General features: G+C 44.8%; 1 protein-coding gene across 1 annotated transcript in view; it reads left to right on the top strand.

Moving 5' to 3' along the window:
• The window catches only part of LOC126418621 (N-acetylglucosaminyl-phosphatidylinositol de-N-acetylase), an 88207-nt gene that overhangs the window by 31416 nt on the left and 35710 nt on the right, over positions 1 to 21081 (top strand). Inside the window, exon 2 of the mRNA XM_050085463.1 lies at positions 726 to 819. Within this exon, the coding sequence (XP_049941420.1) occupies positions 726 to 819 (94 nt within the window). The remainder of the gene's footprint in view (positions 1 to 725; positions 820 to 21081) is intronic.

Genomic DNA, 21081 nt, shown 5'->3' on the forward strand with positions numbered 1-21081 from the left:
ATACATATCAGTCTTAATCTTTTGTATCCAATGACTCCCTCATCTGAAAGTGAGGCGTGGGGAATAGGTAAAGACCAGTACAGGAGCTAGCAAAGTACTTAACGATGAATAAAAAAAAGGTAACCATTTATGTAGAGGATCTCTTGAGTGGTGGAAAGGCACATAAAACAACTCCTTGTCATCTCCAGTGTATGATTGGTGGATACCTGTACTCATTCTGTTATTTCTATTCAACCAGTATTTTTCCGTATCGTACTAAAATAATGGAAGTTGGAACCCTCACCCTCCAACCCATGAGAAGTTTTTTGTACAGTGTTACTGTGGAGGATTTTTTTTTAACCCTACTATCTTTTCCACCTTGCTACGGAATTTATTTTTCCCTTATTTTTTTATTTTGGCAAGGGGTTCTTTAATTCTGAAAGCCAGAGGATTGTTTAGCTTTTTTATTATAGTGTTAGTAACAGATAGCTAAAATTACTGCAGTCTGCTAGAGTTGTGGTCTCATTCTATTTTATGTGACTGAAACAAAGTCAATAGCACTGAAATAAATGTACTCAGAAAAACTGGCAGAATTTGTCAAGATTTGAGATTCATTGACATTTATGACATATGGTTTTAGCTGTACTCCAATTTTTAGAGTGTAAGATGGCTGCAGAAATTTAGCTGTCTATAGCCAGTTATAACTTGTATTTTTTTATTTGTAAAAAGGGTTACTTTATTTTTAGGGAACTTTGAAGAAAAAGGAAATGAGAGGAAACAAGAGTTGTGGAACAGCTGCAATTTGCTGGGTATCCCAGATAGTAACATCACTCTTTATAAGTAAGATGTTATTTATTCAAGTAATCCTACATATTTATTTCTTGCTTGAAAAGTGTGCTTTTCTCAATTTTATCCTCTTTGTTTTAGCTTTTGCACAGTATAGGATGCAAGGTTTACATTTTGGAGAATTTGTATCAATCCTATCTGCTAACACTACTTTACAAATGGTTCATATTTTACATTCTATTTGGTGCTGGAAACAATGATTAGTTGATAGTTTCATCAGTGTATCACAATTCTCACTCATAATTTTTATGTGCAAGTGTTCAGTAGCTAGTCGTTTTTGTAAGTGAGCTGAAGTTGCCTGGTATTGTTTCAGAGTCAGCCTTTTCTGTTAACTGTGATCAAATTTATAATGATAGGAATTTTTATATCTGTTATTTTGGAAGAGATAAGAAATAAAAGATCAGTTTACAGCATAAATATGCAAATTGGAGTTGACAAGATACTGAAGAGCATGATTTTTCATTAAGTGTTTTATTTTCTCTTATACTAACAGATCTGATTCGTCATTTATGTGCAGAACATTAACTGGAAAGGTTTCCATCTCTGTCACTTGCACCACAATCAAATTCACAACCTTGTTTATTTGCTGCAGCAATTTGAACAACAGCTAACAAAAGAAAATCTTTATGAAAGCAGGCAATTTGGTTCCAGTTCTTTTTATAAGCCCATGCTATTGTTAGAATTCATCATTGAAATAGTTATGTTGCTCTCAAAAACCGTATTTGGGACAAGTTGGAAGAGAACTATTGTTTTCATTTGTTTCACAATCTATTAAATAGTGCTCCATCTCAGTAGATCATGTGGTACACATTCATACAGGCAAAATAAACTGCTTTTGGAATAAAGTAACCACAATTATTCAGAAAAATGAGAACTTCGGATTAATGGAATTCAATGGCAACAGGGGGCTAACATTCCAATAGATTGTTGAGGAATGACATCAATGACAAAGAAGAGAAAGAAAATAAATAGAGGCAATGTCAAAGTCTGCAGTGGGTGCCCAAAGAGACTGACAATGAGAGGCAGCAATGAAGTATAAATTGGAGAAGAATGTGAGTAGAGAGGATTATCAGAACAACAAGTGCTGCAACAACACCAGAGTATTATGGACAAATATCAGAACCTAACATTTTGAGATGATCAGATGTTGGACATCTATTGTTCTGGGTCTATAGGTAGTTCACAATTGTTTTGTAATCAAATTAGGCATTTGAAGTTAAGGTCTGGGCTTTAGAAAAGCTGTTAGTTTTAGACACTGCTGCATCCTTTTCTCTGCACTGTGATCATTTGATGTCCGTTTTGGCTCATTTTTGCAATTTCATTTTATATTATCATCTTCTTTTTGTTACACAGACGGGGTGATGTGATTCTGAAACAGTTTTGTGGGAAAGTATTGTGCTATGAGGAGTGACTACAGAAAATTCTTACACCAGCAGCTGAATCTGCATCAATATGTAGTGCTTGGTGCTCATACTGTCTACATCCTGCACTTTGTTTTAACAGATTTTGTCATACTCTTGCGCAAGAAAGCAGCTCTTGGTTAACCTGGGATCTAACTTCCATTTTATAAGATTAAAACTCAGTTATGAAGAGATCTTTATCCCGTGTTTAGGTAATTTAATATATTCTTCTTGGTTTTTAAAATCAGATAGCGCTGTAGCTTGTCATGCTTCATGGAATCTCTCCCCCCCTCCTTTCCTCTCTCTGCCCCCCTTCCCAAACCTCTCCTTCTCTCCCCCTACACCTTCCGCTCACTAAAGTGACGTAATCAGAGGAATAATGTTTTGGAAGACCAGGGATCAAATCTTTGCCTGTCCGATCTAATTTAGGCTTTCCATGTGTGCCGTCATGTGAGTATATTTATTTAAACAAAATATAGTGTGCTCTTAATTGCCTCCCCTCGGGGGCTCAGCATTCGTTGCTGAATATGAGCTTGACGACCCAAGGGTCTATCAGCTGGGGACTGGTAGGTGCCGCCAATCCCCCGTCACAGTATGCCCTGGGCATGCTTCTTTGACCACTGTGCAGTGGAATGTTGTGTGTCACAGGGAATGAAGATCTTGGCTTGACTGCACAGATCATGAGGATGGTTAAAAAAAACTCAATCTCAAGGTGTGTTTCACGCTGATGAAATTCATGGCTGTTGAAGTGGAACAGTCTTTTGCAGGCAGTCTCTGGGGATCCTGTCATACCTCAGTTGTATAAAAAGACATGTGGGGCTCTATGTAGGTGGACTTTTATTTCCCTACCTGCTTTTAGTACTGAGATGGACCCTCGAAATCATCTCCTTCTCCTGCTCCCAGCGGAAAGGGTGGACTGCTGGTATGTACTAACACCTGATCAAATTAGAGCATTCATGTAGCCAGTCCTCCTGACTCGGAAATAAATTCGAAATGTTTTTGATGTAGTAACAGATCACTTGCTGGCAGTCAGATTGTGTTTTTAATAGTAAAAAGGAAAGAGGGCAGCTTTGAGAAAGTTTTGCCTTTCTATAAGAGACATTGAAATTAAACCTAATCATTAACGTAAAGTAACGGTAACGATTTTATTAATTCAAAACTGTAGCTATACTAAGTACACATACTCAAAAATAGTCACCAAAACTGTACATACATTTATCCCATTGCGACACTAGCCGGTTGATTCTGTCCTTGAAGAAACTAGTAAGCTGCTGTCGGATCCAGGCCTGGACCCAGTCACACGCTTTGTCGTCCTTTGCGAATGAATGTCCATGAATAACTTTTTTTTAGAGATCCAAACACTTGAAAGTGACATGGTGAAAGGTTGGGACTCTATGGTGGATGTTCCAGCGTTTCCCACCAAAACTGCTGCAGTGTCGTCTTCACCACATTGGCCGTGTATGGGCGGGCATTATCATGCAGGAGGATAATGCCATTGGGCAAAATGTCTTGGCGTTTTGACTTGATGGCTCATCTAAGGTTCTGTTAAGTTGCTTGATAACGCTGGGCATTGATGGTGGTTCCCCGTTCCAGGAACTAACAAGCAGTGGGCCCTTGTGGTCAAAAAAGGAGGACATCATGACCTTACCAGAACTGGTGTGTGTGGCCTTTGATTTCTTTGGAGGTCACATGTTTCCCTTGCATGCTCTGGTGCTTGCCGGTTCAAAATGGTAACACCATGTTTTGTCACCTGTGACAATAATGACAGAAAGCTGTATTCTTCTTCATGATAACGTTGCAGATGACTCAAAGAGAGCACCATTTGAGTATTGCGATGTTCGGCGGTCAGTTGGTGGGAAACCCACTGCACACAGATTTTTCAAAAATTCAAGTGTTGATGCATTACGATGTGGGCAGTGCCCATGCTAATACCCAGTAACCGATGTATCTTGTTCACTGTCATGCTGTGGTTGTCCAAGACTAAAGCATACACTTCCGCTACCATTTCTGGTGTGATAACATGGTGAGCCTGTCCGGGATGAGCATCGTCTCCCAATGACTCACGCTCTCAAGGAATAATTTGCGCTATTCCAAAACACGTGAACGACTCTGACTGTACTCACCATACACAGCCTTCATCCGCCAATACATTTCACGGTCTCCAACTCCCTTTGCCACCAAAAATCAAATCACTCCTTGTTGTTCCTGCTTACTCACATATATGTTCAATAGTGGATGATAACTTGTGTGAACACCTTCTCTTCGCGTGAAACCACACTGGCGCTGTGCAACATCAAATGGTACGCACTTGTCAGTCTCTCTACCAATAGATGGCAGCACAGTACCCACAGTTACGTGGTGCCACCTTATGTGTAAGGCAAAGGTAGATGCACTGACCAGGTTTCATTTGAATGAACCTCAAATATTCAAAAAGGGTTAGAAGGCATTTTTAGCAGTTTAAAATCAATTAAGCAATTGTGTAATGGGACAATGTTGGTGGTTGGTGGAAACATCTAGTTCCCAACAAGTTAAGAACCTCCAAAAAGCTCAGTGCTTTGGGGAATGTTTCATCGGCACTAAGCTGCACATCAGCTTGAATTACAGCAAAGTTGTTGTGATGTGCAGGGATTGATGGATGTTCCCAAGGAGGAATTGAAAGATGAATGGGCTCTAGAAGGTATAGTCGCCATGCAAAATACGAGGGCTGTTTTTTCAACCTCCGATTGGCTATAAGTAAAAGAAAAATGCACAGAAAATAATAATTTTATTACCAAAAGTACAGTAAAGTCTCAACTTATTTTTCTACATAATCGCCAAAATGATTGAGGCACTTGTCATACCGTGACACAAGCTTTTTGATGCCTTCCTCGAAGAATGTTGCCGCCAGTGAGGACAGGTAAGCCTTGATTGCATCCTGAAGTTCTTCGTTAGTAGCGAAGCGCTGCCCACCTAACCATGACTTCAGTTCTCGGAACAGGTGATAATCACTTGGTGCTAGGTCTGGGCTGTACGGTGGATGTTCAAAAACTTCCCATTTAAACTTTTTGAGGAAGTCTTTTGTCATGTTGGCACTGTGTGGTCGGGCGTTGTCAAGGATCAAAACAACGCCAGACGAAAGAATTCCTCTGCGTTTGTTTTGAATGGCTCTGCGGAGACGACGTAAAGTTTCACTATAAACTTCCTTGGTTATCGTCGTAGTTTGCTCCATAAAGTCCACCAGCAGCACTCCTTTATGGTCCCAAAACACAGTGGCCATTGTTTGTCTTTTTGTCAGTGAATGTTTAACTACTTTGGCTTGCTTGGGGAAGCTGTGTGCATCCACTGCCTTGATTGTTCCTTTGTTTCAGGATTATCATAGAAGACCCACGTTTCATCGCCAGTAACAATCAACTTAAAAAAAAAAAAACGTTTCCCTCATTGGCATAACGTGTGAGAAACGATAATGCTGATGCCATCCTTTGCGTTTTGTGGTCGGTACTCAGCATTTTTGGGATCCAATGTGCACACAATTTCTGATAGCCTAGGTCTTGAGTCACAATTGTGTACAAAGCAGACCTCGAAATGTCTGGAAATTCATCAGACAGTTCGCTAATTGTAAACCTTCATTTGCACCTCACCGCCTGATCAACATGCTCAACGAGGCCTACAGTGGCGACAGACTTGCGACCTTGTCCACCTTCATCATGGACATCTGTTCGTCTTTCTTTAAATGTTCAACACCATTCCCGAACACTACCATCACTCATAACGTTGTTACCATACACATTGCTCATTCTGCAATGAATTTCCACAGCACTACATCCTTCTGCTTGCAGAAAACGGATTACACTTCGTAACTTGCATTTGGCGGGAGCATTTGTGGCCATGTTTACACAGATATAGCTCGACTAAGACTGACACACTGCAGCTGAAAATAGCAGAGGTTGTGGCGGGGGAGCTGCGCAATCGCATGACGCGCAGGTCCAGCCCCTCCCTACCTCTTACTTGCTTAGATGGACGATCGGAGGTTGAAAAAATAAAAACAGCCCTCGTATCATGCAGAGGGTGGATGGGGAATCTTATAAAGTCTGACTCTTTATCCTGACGTTTAATAGCACAAAATTTTCTGAGCACATTAAGGCAGGTTTCCTTCACTTAAGTGTGTGACTTTATGCGCTGTTTCAAGTGTCAGAACTTTGGGCATACTACTGTTGGGTGTCACAGGGAAGCCACTTATGGCAAATATGGTAAATCTGCTCACGAAGGTGCCACTTGCACATCTCATTTGAAGTGTGTGAATTGCTCTGGAGCTCACCCTGTCTGGAGTCAGAACTGCGGCGTATACCTTGAAGAATGAAAGATACAAGATATAAAGACTGCAAAGTGCATTCCATATAAAGAGGTATATATATATATATATATATATATATATATATATATATATATATATATATATATATATATATAAAATAGAGGGAAAGATTCCACGTGGGAAATATATATCTAAAAACAAAGATGATGTGACTTACCAAATGAAAGTGCTGGCAGGTCGACAGACACACAAACATACACACAAAATTCAAGCTTTCGCAACAAACTGTTGCCTCATCAGGAAAGAGGGAAGGAGAGGGAAAGACGAAAGGATGTGGGTTTTAAGGGAGAGGGTAAGGAGTCATTCCAATCCCGGGAGCGGAAAGACTTACCTTAGGGGGAAAAAAGGACATGTATACAGACACAAGCAGACATATTCTGCTTGTATCTGTATACGTGTGGATGTATATGTGTGTGTGCGCGCGAGTGTGTTCCCCCTAAGGTAAGTCTTTTCGTTCCCGGGATTGGAATGACTCCTTACCCTCTCCCTTAAAACCCACATCCTTTCGTCTTTCCCTCTCCTTCCCTCTTTCCTGATGAGGCAACAGTTTGTTGCGAAAGCTTGAATTTTGTGTGTATGTTTGTGTTTGTTTGTGTGTCTGTCGACCTGCCAGCACTTTCATTTGGTAAGTCACATCATCTTTCTATATATATATATATATATATATATATATATATATATATATATATATATATATATATAGACACACACACACACACACACACACACACACAGTAGTATGCCCAAAGTGCGGACACTTGAAACAGCGCGCATATATGCATATATATATAGCGATGCTGCACCCAGCATTCACTAGTTCCTTTGCTCTGGTTCTTAAATAGCCAGTGCAGAATGCCAAAGCTGCTTCAGAGACAGAGGTGGTTAGTGTCAGCACTAGTACCTGCATTTGTCAATGCATTGTGCTGCTGCAGTCGTTTTGAAGCCTGTCCCTCCCCCCAGAGCTTCACAAAAAGCCATGGTTGCTGACATTGTGGTGATGGAATCAGGAAGGCAGGAATCAGGAAGTAAACAGTCAGACGATGTCAATGTCATTCTTCAGAAGTCTCTCCCAATTCTTCTTCAGAGGCAATGAACCTTGATCTCATCCCACGACTGAGCCTCCACAGATTGTGGGCTTGCCTCTAGGGCAGAAAACCAGGATGAAAGTGCTAGCCTCACGATAGATGGCTCTCATTCTACAATATATATATATATATATATATATATATAGCGATGCTGCACCCAGCATTCACTAGTTCCTTTGCTCTGGTTCTTAAATAGCCAGTGCAGAATGCCAAAGCTGCTTCAGAGACAGAGGTGGTTAGTGTCAGCACTAGTACCTGCATTTGTCAATGCATTGTGCTGCTGCAGTCGTTTTGAAGCCTGTCCCTCCCCCCAGAGCTTCACAAAAAGCCATGGTTGCTGACATTGTGGTGATGGAATCAGGAAGTAAACAGTCAGACGATGTCAATGTCATTCTTCAGAAGTCTCTCCCAATTCTTCTTCAGAGGCAATGAACCTTGATCTCATCCCACGACTGAGCCTCCACAGATTGTGGGCTTGCCTCTAGGGCAGAAAACCAGGATGAAAGTGCTAGCCTCACGATAGATGGCTCTCATTCTACAATGGAATATTAATGGGTTCGGGACACAAGGAGGAACTGAAACTGCTAGCTTAGGAATGCCTCTTGTTTTTGTGTTAGCAGAAAGTGCATTTTAGAGCATCTGATGCCCCTGTCCTAAGGAGGTGTACGCTGTTATCATAAGGATGATGTGAATGGGGAAAGGGCCAAGAGAAGGCACACCAATCATCTGCTCACCCCCTGGCTACTGATCTGCAGACAGTTGCGCTTGCAGTCATGTATGTCAGAGGATAACAGTTTGTTCGCTATATTTACCTCCACACGATGTTATTGACTCAGAGGCTCTGATATGTCATATAAAACAACTCTCCCAACCATTTCTGCTACTGGGAGACTTCAGTGCCAATCATGTGTTGTGGTGTTTGACGTTTATTTGCCCCTGGGGTCAAGTTTTGGAGAGCCTCATGACGTCTCATGAGCTGTGCATTCTTAGCATAGGTACTCCCACTTTTTTCTTTGCTGCTACAGGGTCATTCTCAGCCATCAACCTCTCTTCTTTTTTTTTCTTTCCAGCCCTCTCACACTGTTCAGGGGGAAGTCATTGACAACCTTCTTTCCAGTGACTACTTCCCACTCCTCGCTCATTTCCTGGAGAGAGCATTACCTGCACAGAAACAACCAAACTGGATGGTCAGCAGAGCTAACTGGACATTGTTCAGCCAGCTAGCTGTGTTTAAACACCACGACTGCATCCAAGAATGGGTGGACCATATCACACAAATGATCCATCATGCTGCTGACATATCAATCCCAATGTCCTCAGGTAATTTTGGAGGCAACCTGTTCCTTGGTGACCAGTGATCGATGGTTTAAGTACCGCCCAGCAGCAGACAACCTCATAGCCTTCCTGGTCAAGAGAGCTAAGTCTCGATGTGTAATTAAGGAGAGCAAGAAAAGGCCATGGCAAGCATTACTGGACTCCATCAACCATTCCACTTTTTCCACAAAAGTATGGGAAGCCACAGGACATAGCTGTTTACCAATGATGACAGTGCTGAAACGAGGGTGCCTTCAAACAGCATCTGGAGATATTAGTCAGATGACGGCAGAGCATCTTGCAGGATTACTGACAATGCAAGCCAAGATCCAGTGTTTTGTTGCTACTGTGCAGCTGCAGAGAGTGGCAAGTTAGGCTTCAGATCCCACAATTCTAAGTCTCACAACTGCCCTTTCCCCCCCCAGGGGATCCACAACTCTTTTGTGGATACATGCGTAGCGAGCACGGGACCCCGAGCTAATGTGGCCTTCCTTCCTTTCCGGGCTGCATCCCTTCCCTTTCCGCATCCTTCCCCATCCCCCATCTTCGCCCCACCCCCCCTCACCTCTGGCTCTTTCCTTCCCTTTCTCCCCCTCTGGGATTATGGTTTGTGCCTACGTCCGGAGACGGACACTTGTAAATGTACCGCATTCTTCGCCTTCCTTGCTTGTATATCTTCATCCTTCCTTTGTCCTTCTCTTTTCCTTACCTCTTCTCTTTACTCTTTTCTCCGCTGCGGCATTTGAGACCTCTCTTCTTTCCTTTCCCTTTCTCTTTCTTCCTCCCTGTGCGTGTCTGAAGGCCGACCCACGCACTTCCATGCGTAGCCGGTGATGGGGTAACGCGTAATTCCCCGCCCCGGGTAGACAGGTAGGACAAGTACGTACCCCCTGGTAACGGCCAGGCCCAGGGAGGGGTGATTACCCGAGCTGATACCTTCCGAAAGTGCCGATTGGTCTCTCCGTCCGTTTGTCGGGAGGTGTGACCTGAGGTGTGAACAATCACCTAAGGCGGGAGTGCCCCCAGAGAGCGCGCCATCGGAGACGCCGGTAATCATGGGGGATTCTTCCGGAATGGTTTCCTCACCTTCCACTATGTCTGCTCACAAACGTAAGTTCACTGAGTCTCAGCCACAGTCAGTTCTTCCATCGTTGCCACAGTTCCTTGTTGTTTCTCGGTCTGACGAAGGTCACGACTTCTCCACGGTCAACCCTTTCATTATTCAGAAAGGTGTCGACGCAATTGCAGGTCCTGTAAAGTCTTGTTCCAGATTACGGAATGGCACCCTGTTGTTAGAAACAGTGAGTGCCCTCCAGGCACAAAAATTGCTGCGTATCTCACTACTACACACCTTCCCTGTCCGGGTGGAACCGCACCGTACTTTAAATTCCTCGCGTGGAGTCGTTTATACACGCTCCCTCGATGGATTGTCTGACGAAGAAATTCAGCACTACCTGTCTGACCAGGGCGTAACGGCTGTTCATAGGGTTATGAAAAGGGTTGACACGAACATCATTCCAACCCGCACTGTCTTCTTGACATTTGACAAAGTTCAACTCCCATCGAAAATCAAAGCAGGCTATGAGATAATTTCCGTTCGCCCTTACGTCCCAAACCCTACGCGTTGCTATCGGTGTCAGCGGTTCAATCACACCAACCAGTCCTGTTCCAATCCGGCCAAATGTGTTACGTGTGGCAAGGATGCCCATGAGGGTGCTTGTCCACCTCCATCTCCTTGCTGCATCAACTGTATGGGTGACCACGCTGCTTCCTCTCGAGATTGTCCCGTTTTTAAGGACGAAAAGCTCATCCAGGAAATTAGAGTAAAGGAAAAGGTGTCAACCTTTGCTGCTCGAAAATTATTCGCCAGTCGACAGCCCACCGTGCCTCAGAAAGGAAAATATAGCACTGTCCTTGCTTCTCCTCGGCCAACAAAGGAGGCGGCCACGCAGACTTGCGAACTCACCTTTAGTGCCACGGTCGTCAGATCGGCCAGCGCAAAGATTGCCCGTTCAACCTCACCACTTTCGCCTGCCCACTCTCTGGCTCACCCTTCGTCAAGTTCTGCTAAATCTCGAGCCCAAAAGTCAGACACAAAGACTTCGAAAAAAGAGCATACTCGTGAAGAGTTTTTATGTACGGCAACTTCCCAACCATCGGTTCCTCCTTCCTCTAAACATCATACTTCCAAGAAGGCTACAAAGAAACCCAGTTCCTCTCCTTCTCCGCCAAGGCGTGTCCCATCTACAGCACCACCTGGCACAAATCGCCCTCGGCCGTTTTCTGTGTCGCCGAGGCGCACTGCTGGTGGCCGATCAACCGGCCGATCGCTGGTGTCAGGAGCTGCTCCTGACCAACCTATGGATCAGGATCTTCTGCCTTCGGCTGAGCCATTCCATGCTGTCGGTCGCAAGCTCAGAGCAGTCCTTGAGTTGACAGCGACCTTGGTCACATTTCTCCATTTTCTGTTCACGCTATGTCCATTATCCACTGGAATATCCGCGGTATTCGAGCCAATCGGGATGAATTGTCGATCCTCTTACGATTCTACTCGCCGGTCATCTTCTGTCTTCAGGAAACAAAGCTGCGTCCCCATGACCGCTTTGTTCTCCCTCATTTTCAGTCCGTCGGATATGATCTCCCCTCTGTTGAAGGCACTCCAGCGCATGGAGGACTCATGATTCTTCTCCATGAAACTCTCCATTATCACCAAATCCATTTAAACACTTCCTTCCAAGCTGTCGCCATCCGTCTTTCCCTTTCCGGATACACGTTCTCTCTTTGTACTGTATACATTCCATCGTCCACACCAATGGCACGAGCTGATCTCCTTCATCTTCTTGGTCAGCTTCCACCCCCATATTTGCTGGTTGGGGACTTCAATGCCCACCACCCGCTTTGGGGATCTCCACATCCTTGTCCACGTGGCTCACTATTGCTAGACGTCTTCCACCAAGCAGATCTAGTTTGCCTCAACACTGGGGTCCCTACATTTTTGTCTGCCTCCACGACAAATTTCTCACTTGGACCTTGCGGTCGGTACTGTTCCGCTAGCTCGGCGCTTCGAATGGTTCGTCCTTGATGATACACACTCGAGTGACCACTTTCCATGTGTCCTTAGACTGCAGCCTCAACTGCACTACATGCGCCCGCGACGCTGGAAGTTTGCCCAAGCCGATTGGACACTTTTTTCGTCTCTAGCGACATTCAATGACCGTCACTTTCCCAACGTCGACGATGAGGTCACACATATTACCGACGTTATTCTTACAGCTGCGGAACATTCATTACCACGCACCTCCGAATTGCCCCGCGCCCCCCAGTTCCTTGGTGGAACGAGGCATGCCGTGATGCAATATGTGAGCAGCGACGTGCTCTCCGCGTTTTCCGCCACCATCCTACTTTGGCCAACTGTATCCGCTATAAGCAGTTCCGAGCGCGATGCCGTCGTGTCATCCGCGATAGCAAGAAGGCAAGCTGGAAATTCTTTATTAGCTCATTTAACACCTTCACTCCCTCTTCGGAAGTTTGGAGTCGGCTTCAACGGTTCTTAGGCGCGCATAGTTTCTCCCCGGTCTCTGGGCTCACTGTCGCGCATGACGCATTAGTGGACCCCGTCGCAATTTCTAACTCGTTGGGTCAGCACTTTGCTGAGATTTCGAGCTCTTAAAATTACCCGCCAGCGTTTCTCCCGAAGAAACGTGCAGCGGAAGTGCGACCTCTTGCTTTCTCCTCTCAAAATCGCGAAAGCTACAATACTGTTTTCTCCTTGCGGGAACTCCAACATGCACTCTCTACTTCTCGCTCCTCCGCCCCAGGACCGGATGGTATCCACGTCCAAATGTTGCTGCATTTATCAACCCATAGTCTGCGTTACCTCCTTCGCCTTTATAATCGAATTTGGACCGACAGTACTTTTCCCAGACATGGCGGGAAGCTATCGTCGTTCCTGTTCCGAAACCTGGAAAGGACAAACATCTCCCCTCTAGCTATCGCCCCATTTCTCTCACGAGTAGTGTCTGTAAGGTTTTGGAGCGTATGGTGAATCACCGTTTAGCGTGGTGGCTGGAATCCCGCAGTCTTTTAACACCTGCCCAATGCGGATTCCGAAAGCATCGTTCTGCAGTTGACGATCTTGTTGCTCTCTCCACTTATATCATGAACATTTTTCTCCGGAAACGCCAAACAGTAGCAATATTTTTTGATCTGGAGAGAGCATACGATACCTGTTGGAGGACAGGCATCCTCCGCACACTGTTCTCTTGGGGCTTTCGAGGTCGGCTGCCCCTTTTTCTTCGTGAATTTATGGCAGAGCCCACATTTATGGTGCGGGTGAACACTACTCTCTCCCGTACTTTCTCCCAAGAAAACGGGGTACCCCAGGGCTCCGTGCTGAGTGTTGTACTGTTTGCCATTGCCATCAATCCAATTATGGATTGTCTCCTTCCTGATGTCTCGGGCTCCCTCTTTGTGGACGATTTTGCGATCTACTACAGCTGTAAACGGACCAGCCTTCTTGAACGACGTCTTCAAGTATGTCTCGATCGCCTCCACTCTTGGAGCATCAAAACCGGCTTCCGTTTTTCTCCCAGTAAGACCGTTTGTGTTAATTTTTGGCGACGTAAGGAGTTTCTTCCGCCCTCCTTACATCTAGGTCCTGTCAACCTTCCGTTTTCAGACGTCGCTAAATTCTTGGGTCTTATGTTTGACAGAAAACTGTGCTGGTCCTCCCATGTTTCCTATCTTTCGGCTCGCTGTCTGCGATCCCTCAACACCCTCCGTGTCCTGAATGGTACCTCCTGGGGAGCGGACCGAGTGGTCCTTCTCCGCCTCTATCGCGCCTTAGTGCACTCGAAATTGGACTATGGAAGCATAGTCTACTCCTCTGCTTGGCCGTCTATTCTTCGGCGTCTCGACTCTATCCACCACCGTGGATTACATTTAGTGTCTGGAGCTTTTTACACCAGCCCTGTGGAAAGCCTTTATGCTGAGACTGCTGAACCTCTGCTGTCCAATCGGCGAGCAGTCCTTCTGAGTCGTTATGCTAGCCATCTGTCTTCCATGCCTGCTAATCCAGCCCATGACATTTTTTTCGACGCCTCCTTTGATGTAGGGTATGCAGGCCGCCCCTCCTCCCTACTACCACCGGGAGTCCGCTTCCGTCAACTGCTCCATTCTTCTTGACAACTTGGGGTACAGCACCGCCTTGGCTCCGTCCCCGGATCTGCCTGCTCCGTGACCTTTGTCGATTTCCCAAGGATGGTACCCCTTCACTTGTTTATCGTCGGGCATTTGCTGCTCTCTGTGCACAAATGACGGACGCCACATTTATTTATACCGATGGCTCGAAAACATCGTTAGGTATAGGGAGTGCCTATATTGTTGGCGACACCCCAAATCACTTTCGGATTCCCGACCAGTGTTCGGTATATACTGCGGAGCTTTACGCTGTTCTCCAGGCTGTCCACTACATCTGCCGCCATCAGCGGATACAGTACGTTATCTGTTCAGATTCTCTCAGCTCTCTCCTCAGTCTCCAAGCTCTTTATCCTGTGCACCCTCTGGTCCACCGGATTCAGGACTGTCTGCGCTTGCTCCACCTGGGTGGCGTCTCGGTGGCGTTCCTCTGGCTCCCGGGACACGTTGGTATCTGTGGAAATGAGGCGGCCGATATTGCAGCCAAGGCTGCAGTCTCTCTTCCTCGGCCAGCTATTCAATCGATTCCCTTCGCCGATCTACGGAGCGTTCTATGTCGACGTGTTGTTCATTTATGGCACACGCATTGGTCGACACTTACCCATAATAAATTGCGGGAGATGGAAGCTCTTCCTTGTGCTTGGACCTCTTCCTCCCGAACGTGTCGTCGGGAGGAGGTAATTTTAACTAGACTCCGGATAGGGCACTGTCTTTTTAGCCATCGACATCTTTTAAGCGGCGATCCTCCCCCACTCTGTCCCCACTGCTCTCAGCTGTGGACGGTAAGACACCTTTTAATTGAGTGCCCCTATTTTAATCCGTTACGCTCCCGTCTACAGCTTTCGCCTGATATATCGTCGATTTTAGCAGATGACACACGCTCAGCCGACCGCGTTCTCAAGTTTATTAGTGCCAGTGAAATGACGTCAGTCATTTGAAGTTTTTTTTGGGGACAACCAACCCCTTTCTGTAGTGGATTTTTAAGCCTTCCTTCCGCTTTTAGTTTCTCCAGTTTTATGACTTTTGTTCCCATTGCTGCTGGTTTTCAGTTTCGGCTTTTTACTGTTTCCTAAGTCACGGACCGGGCGCTAATGACCATAGAAGTTTTGCGCCCTAAAAAAAAAAAAAAAAAAAAAAAATCCCTCCCTGTTGATCCTGCACAACCTGCTTCAGGGGCAACCCCACCCCCCTCCCCCCACAACCATCAGGGACGTCAGTCCCCACTTGTCAGCTGGAGAAGTGTAAGTATTCATTGGCCTCTCTTGCCAGGAAGGGGGATCCCTTGGGTCACTCCATTCCCAGGTTCCTACCATTGACAAAACTGACACCTGCCAGTGGCTGAAGCAACCACAGGTAGCTGGTCGTAGGGCTTTGTGGTCCTCCTCAGTCCCTGAGATGCAATCAGTGAAGGCCCCCCCCCCCCACCCATAGCTGGACAAACCTAAGGAGCTGTGAGAGAAAACTGAAAATAAAAAGACCACCAAGAACCAAAGCACTGCGATGGCACCACTACTACCTACAAGCTCTGTGTCTGAGGATGAGGTGGAGATTCTGGCATCTGCTGAGGACCTGGATCTCACTGGGCCCTCAGGCACAATGGATGTCAGTTGCACAGGTACTCATCTGGTGGCCGCAGGTGTCCTTGAGGCATAGACTGCCTCATTGAGTATTTCGTGCTTTCCCATCACGTAATCCGCCAGTGGAATTGCGGCAGTTTTTTCCACCACCTGGCTGAGCTATGGCAACTGTTAATCCTTACACCTGCTTTCTCCATTGCCCTCCAGGAAACCTGGTTCCCAGCAGTGTGGACCCCTGCCCTCTATGGCTATAAGGTATATTACAGGAACCTAGCGACTGTAATAGCGTCAGGTGGAGTTTGCGTCTATGTTCTGAACTGAGTATGTAGTGAACCTGTGCCCCTTCAAACCCCTCTTGAAGCTGTGGCTGTCAGGATAAGGACGACACAGGAAGTAACTGTCTGCAATATATATCTTCCTCCAGGTGGTGTAGTATCCCTGAACATATTGGCAGCACTGACTGATCATCTCGCTAAACCTTTCCTACTTTAGGGAGATTTTAACATGCATAACCCCTTGTGGGGTAGCACTGTGTTTCCTGGCCGAGGTAGTTAGGTTGAAAATTTACTGTCACAACTCGACCTCTGCCTCTTAAATACAGGTGCCCCCACACATTTCACTGTGGCATATGGCACATATTTGGCCATTGATCTCTTAGTTTGCAGTCCAGGCCTTCTCCCATCTATCCACTGGAGAGTACATGATGACCTGTGTGGTAGTGACTGCTTCCTCATCTTCCTGTCACTCCCCAGACATCATGCCCAGGGACGCGTACCCAAAATGGGCTTTAAACAAGGTAGACTGCAAAGTCTTCACCTCTGCTGTCACTGTTGAATCTTCCCCACGTGGTGTTGTCAATGTTGTGTTTGAGCATTTCTGCGGCGGAAAAAGCGATACCTCGTTCTTTAGTGTGCCCCCGGCAAAAGACAGTCCCTTGGTGGTCGCCGGAAGTCATTGAGGAATTAAAGAGTGTCGGTGAGCTCTACAGCGACACAAGCGGCACCCTTCCCTAGATCTAATAGCCTTTAAGCGTCTCCGTGCCCGCATTCACCAGCTTATAAAAGGACACAGAAACAGGTGAGTTGGGGGAGGTATGTGTCGACCATTGGGTGCCATACATTACGTTCCCAAGTGTGAACAAAGATCAGACATGTTTTTGGGTAACTCCAGTACTAAGTCACAAATTGTCTTACATCTGCAGGTACACGTACATCTTCATCTACATCTATATCTGCAAACCACTGTGAGGTGCATGGCGGAGGGTACATCCCATAGTACCATTTATTAGGGTTTCTTCCTGTTCCATTTATGTATGAAGCGTGCAGTAATTATTCTAATCTTATCCCTATCATTCCTGTGTGAGCGACACACATGAGGTTGTCGTGTATCCCTAGTGTAATAATTTAAGGCCAGTTCTTGAAACTTTGTTAATTTTCTCAGGATAGTTTATGTCTGTCTTCAAGATTCGGCCATTTCAGTTCCTTTTGTATTTCTGTGATACTCTCCCATGGATTAAACAAAACTGTGACCATTGGTGCTGCCCTTCTCTGTATACATTCACTATCCCCTATTAGTCCTGTTAGGTATGGCTCCCAAACACTAAAGGAATATTCTAGGATGGGTCACTTGAGTGATTTGTAAGCGTTCTCCTTTGTAGACTGGTTGCACTTCCTCAGTATTTTACCAATAAAGTGTAGCCTACCACCTGCTTTACTAATGGCTGAACCTATGTGACCATTCAGTTTCATATCCATACAAAGTGGTACATCCAGGTACATGTATGAATTGGCTGAGTCCAACAGTGACTCACTGATATTGTAGTTATAGGATACTATGGTTTTTTTTTCATTTTGTGAAGTGCAAAATTTTACATTTTTGAACATTTAGAGCAAGTTGACAATACGTGCACCACTTTGAAATCTTATCAAGATTTTACTGAATATTTATACAGCTTCTCTCAGATAGTACTTCATTATAGATAACTGCATCATCTGCAGAAAGCCTGATGATACTATTAATATTGCCTACAAGGTCGTTAATATACAACATGAACACCAAGCATTCCAACACACTTTCTTGGAGCACATCCAAAGCTCCTTTTACATCTGGTGATGCTTCTCCATCCAAGATAACATGCAGTGTCCTCCCTACCAAAAAGTACTCAATCCAGTAACAAATTTCACTTGATACCCCATATGATCGTGCTTTTGACAATAAGCTTAGGTGAGGTTCTAAGTCGAATGCTTTTTGGAAATCGGGAAACACTGCATATACCTGGTCATCACCTTGATTCAAAGCTTTCAGTATATCATGTGAGAAAAGTGCGAGTTAAGTTTCACATGATTGATGTTTTTGGAATCCGTGCTGGTTGGCATTGAGAGAGTCATTCTGTTCAAGATACCTCATTATGTCTGAGCTCAGAATATGTTCCAAGATTCTACAAGAAATCAATGTCAAGGATATTAGACGGTAGTTTTGTAGGTTACTTTTATGACACCTCTTTTAGACATGTGTGACCTGTGCCTTTTTCCAAAAACTGGACATTGTTTCTTGTTCGAAGGTTGTACGATAGGTTATAGTGTGAAAGGGGCTAACTCAGCAACAAATTCAGGATAGAAACTGATAGATATTCCATCGGACCCTGAAGCTTTGTTCAATTTCAAAGATTTCAGCTGTTTGTCAACACCAGTGACATTAATCCTCATTTCATTCATCTTTTTGTTGGTACAAAGATTACATCGGGGCAATAATCCGTTGTTTTCCTTTGTAAAGGAACATTTGAAAATGGAGTTAAACATTTCAGCTTTTGTTTTGGTACCCTCAGATCCAGTTCAGTCTCATTCGCTAGGGACTGGACACTAACTTTGGTGCTACTAACAGCCTTCACATACGACAAGGATTTCTTTGGATTTTGTGAAATGTCATTTGACAACATTCTGCTATGGTAGTCATTGAAGGCATCAAGCATTGCCCCCTTGACAATCAAATGCGTATCATTTAGCATCTCTCTGTCTATAGTCCTATGCTTTGTTTTACACCTATTATGCAGTAATCTCTCTTTATTTAGTTGCTTTTTACAGTGACTGTATGCCATGGAAGTTTCCTCCGATTACGAACTGTTGTACTGGGTACTTATCTGTCCAGTACGTGGTCGAATATTCTTTTAAACTTGAGCCAGAATTCCTCTAAATGCTCCTGCCCTGTGCTGAAAGTTTCAGGTTCTTCATTGAGATATGACATTACTGATATTTTTATCTAGTTCACTGAACACACACATCTTTGATTGTTTTAGTAGTCCTTTGTACTTTGGTAATCTTTGTTGCCACAACTCGTGTCATGGTCACTGATACCAGTTTTGATGTGGAGATCCTCAAAGAGGTTAGGTCTGTTTGTTGCTATTAGATTCAATATATTTCCATCATGAGCTGGGGTTCCTAAGTATATGTTCTAGGTAGTTTTCAGAGAAGGCATTTAGTAAAGCTTCACAGGATGTCTTATCACACCCACCACTAACAAAACTTTTTCCCAATTAATTGTTGCATGTTTAAAGCCTCCACCAATGATTACACTATGTACTTAACGTACAAGTGAACTGAAGTTTCTGGTTATAACAGGAGATGAGTCTGGTGGGCAATAGAAGATCCAATAATCATTTTATGCACGCCCCTGCTACTGAGTCTATCCCAACGATCTCACATGCAGCTTCAATTTCTGTCTCTGTGAATTTTTGTCTACTGCAACAAATAAGCCACCTCCATTTCCCATTTGCTTATCTTTTTGATAAACACTTAAATTTTCCCCAAAAATCTCACTGCTAATTTCAGGTTTTAACCAGCTGTCTGTACCTAGTATTATGTGAGCTTCACTGCTTTTTATGAGCACTTCAAACTCTGGCAATTTGCTGCAAATGCTTCAGCAGTTTACCATTAGGATTTTAATACACGCACCTATGGGAGACATTTCTTTTGCTCTTACACTGATACTTCTGGGTTTCCTACAGCTATCATTATCTGGATTGGATGGAGAGTTGCCTGATCTAATACACCCTTGTGTGCACCGTACACACAGTCAGCTATTTGACCAGCAGCTTCTGGTGTGTAGTGCACTCCTGACGTATTTAGGGGGACACTACAGTTGTCTACCCTACGACGCATGTGCAGGAAGTCGCCGCCTAACTTGCCACAGAACTTTCGAAGTCTCTGGTTCAGTTGGTTGGTTGGGTTGTTTTTTGGCAAGGAGACCAGACAGCAAGGTCATCGGTCTCATTGGGTTAGGGAAGGATGGGGTAGGAAGTCAGTCGTGCCCTTTCAAAGGAACCATCCCGGCATTTGCCTGGAGTGATTTATGGAAATCACGGAAAACCTAAATCAGGATAGCCAGACGCGGGATTGAACCATCGTCCTCTCGAATGCGAGTCCAATGTCTGGTTCAGTTCTTCCACTCAACTCAGAACAAAAGGGCCACAATCAGTTCTGGGGACAATGCTGCAAAGTGTGAACTTCGTTGAAACTCCATGTGCAAGGCTGGTCTTCTCAGCCTTCTCTGCCAGTCTGTGGAATGACCCAGACGACAGGCATCATTTGTTCCAGCGTGCACCACAATCTGCAGTTGGCTGCGTACTGTTCCCTCATTGGCTGCAGGAATAGCCTCTTGAATATATTTAAATAGGTCCCCAGGCATGTACACTGAGTGCACCTGGCGTCCTTTCCTGTCCCTTGCTGCCATTCCCCTAAGGGGTACCATCATTCACCGTACATTTGAACTGCCAACATTTAAAAGACCCCTACCCTTTTGTGTTTGCTGCCTCTTGACATCGGTCAAAACAAGTTTCCCCACAACAAGTGAAGCAAGGCCCACTGGCTCAGTTTCAGTAACAGTGAAGGACAGCACCTCAAACTATGTTGGTTAGGGGGACACTTTATTAAGAGAGAATGAATTGCCCAGTAGGAAGCGATCGCAGACCTGCCATTCTCAGGCACACTGTAGTCACGTAACTGCAATGGGAAGGAAGTAAACCAATAAAGTACTGATGTAACAGCAGTGCCTTGATTTGTAAGTTGTGCAGCGCTCAACACTAGACTCATATTTGCTCTATTTCTGATCTCTGATGTAGGAGCAGTCACAGTCATCTGAAATATGGATTGCTAGGCTGTGACTCCTGTCAGACTGGATTAGTCACAGTCTAAGAGTTGTTTGCATAATGAATTTTTGACTCTGCTGTGGAAAGTAGGAGATCTACTGTCAGAATTGAATCTGCTAAGGAAGTCCATGAACTGTGCGTAAATTGTCCAGTTGATAAAAGCAGTGACTGTGAATGAGCTTATCGGCCTGAA

The sequence above is a fragment of the Schistocerca serialis genome, chromosome 9 (genome assembly GCF_023864345.2).
Source record: "Schistocerca serialis cubense isolate TAMUIC-IGC-003099 chromosome 9, iqSchSeri2.2, whole genome shotgun sequence".
Lineage (NCBI taxonomy): Eukaryota > Metazoa > Arthropoda > Insecta > Orthoptera > Acrididae > Schistocerca > Schistocerca serialis.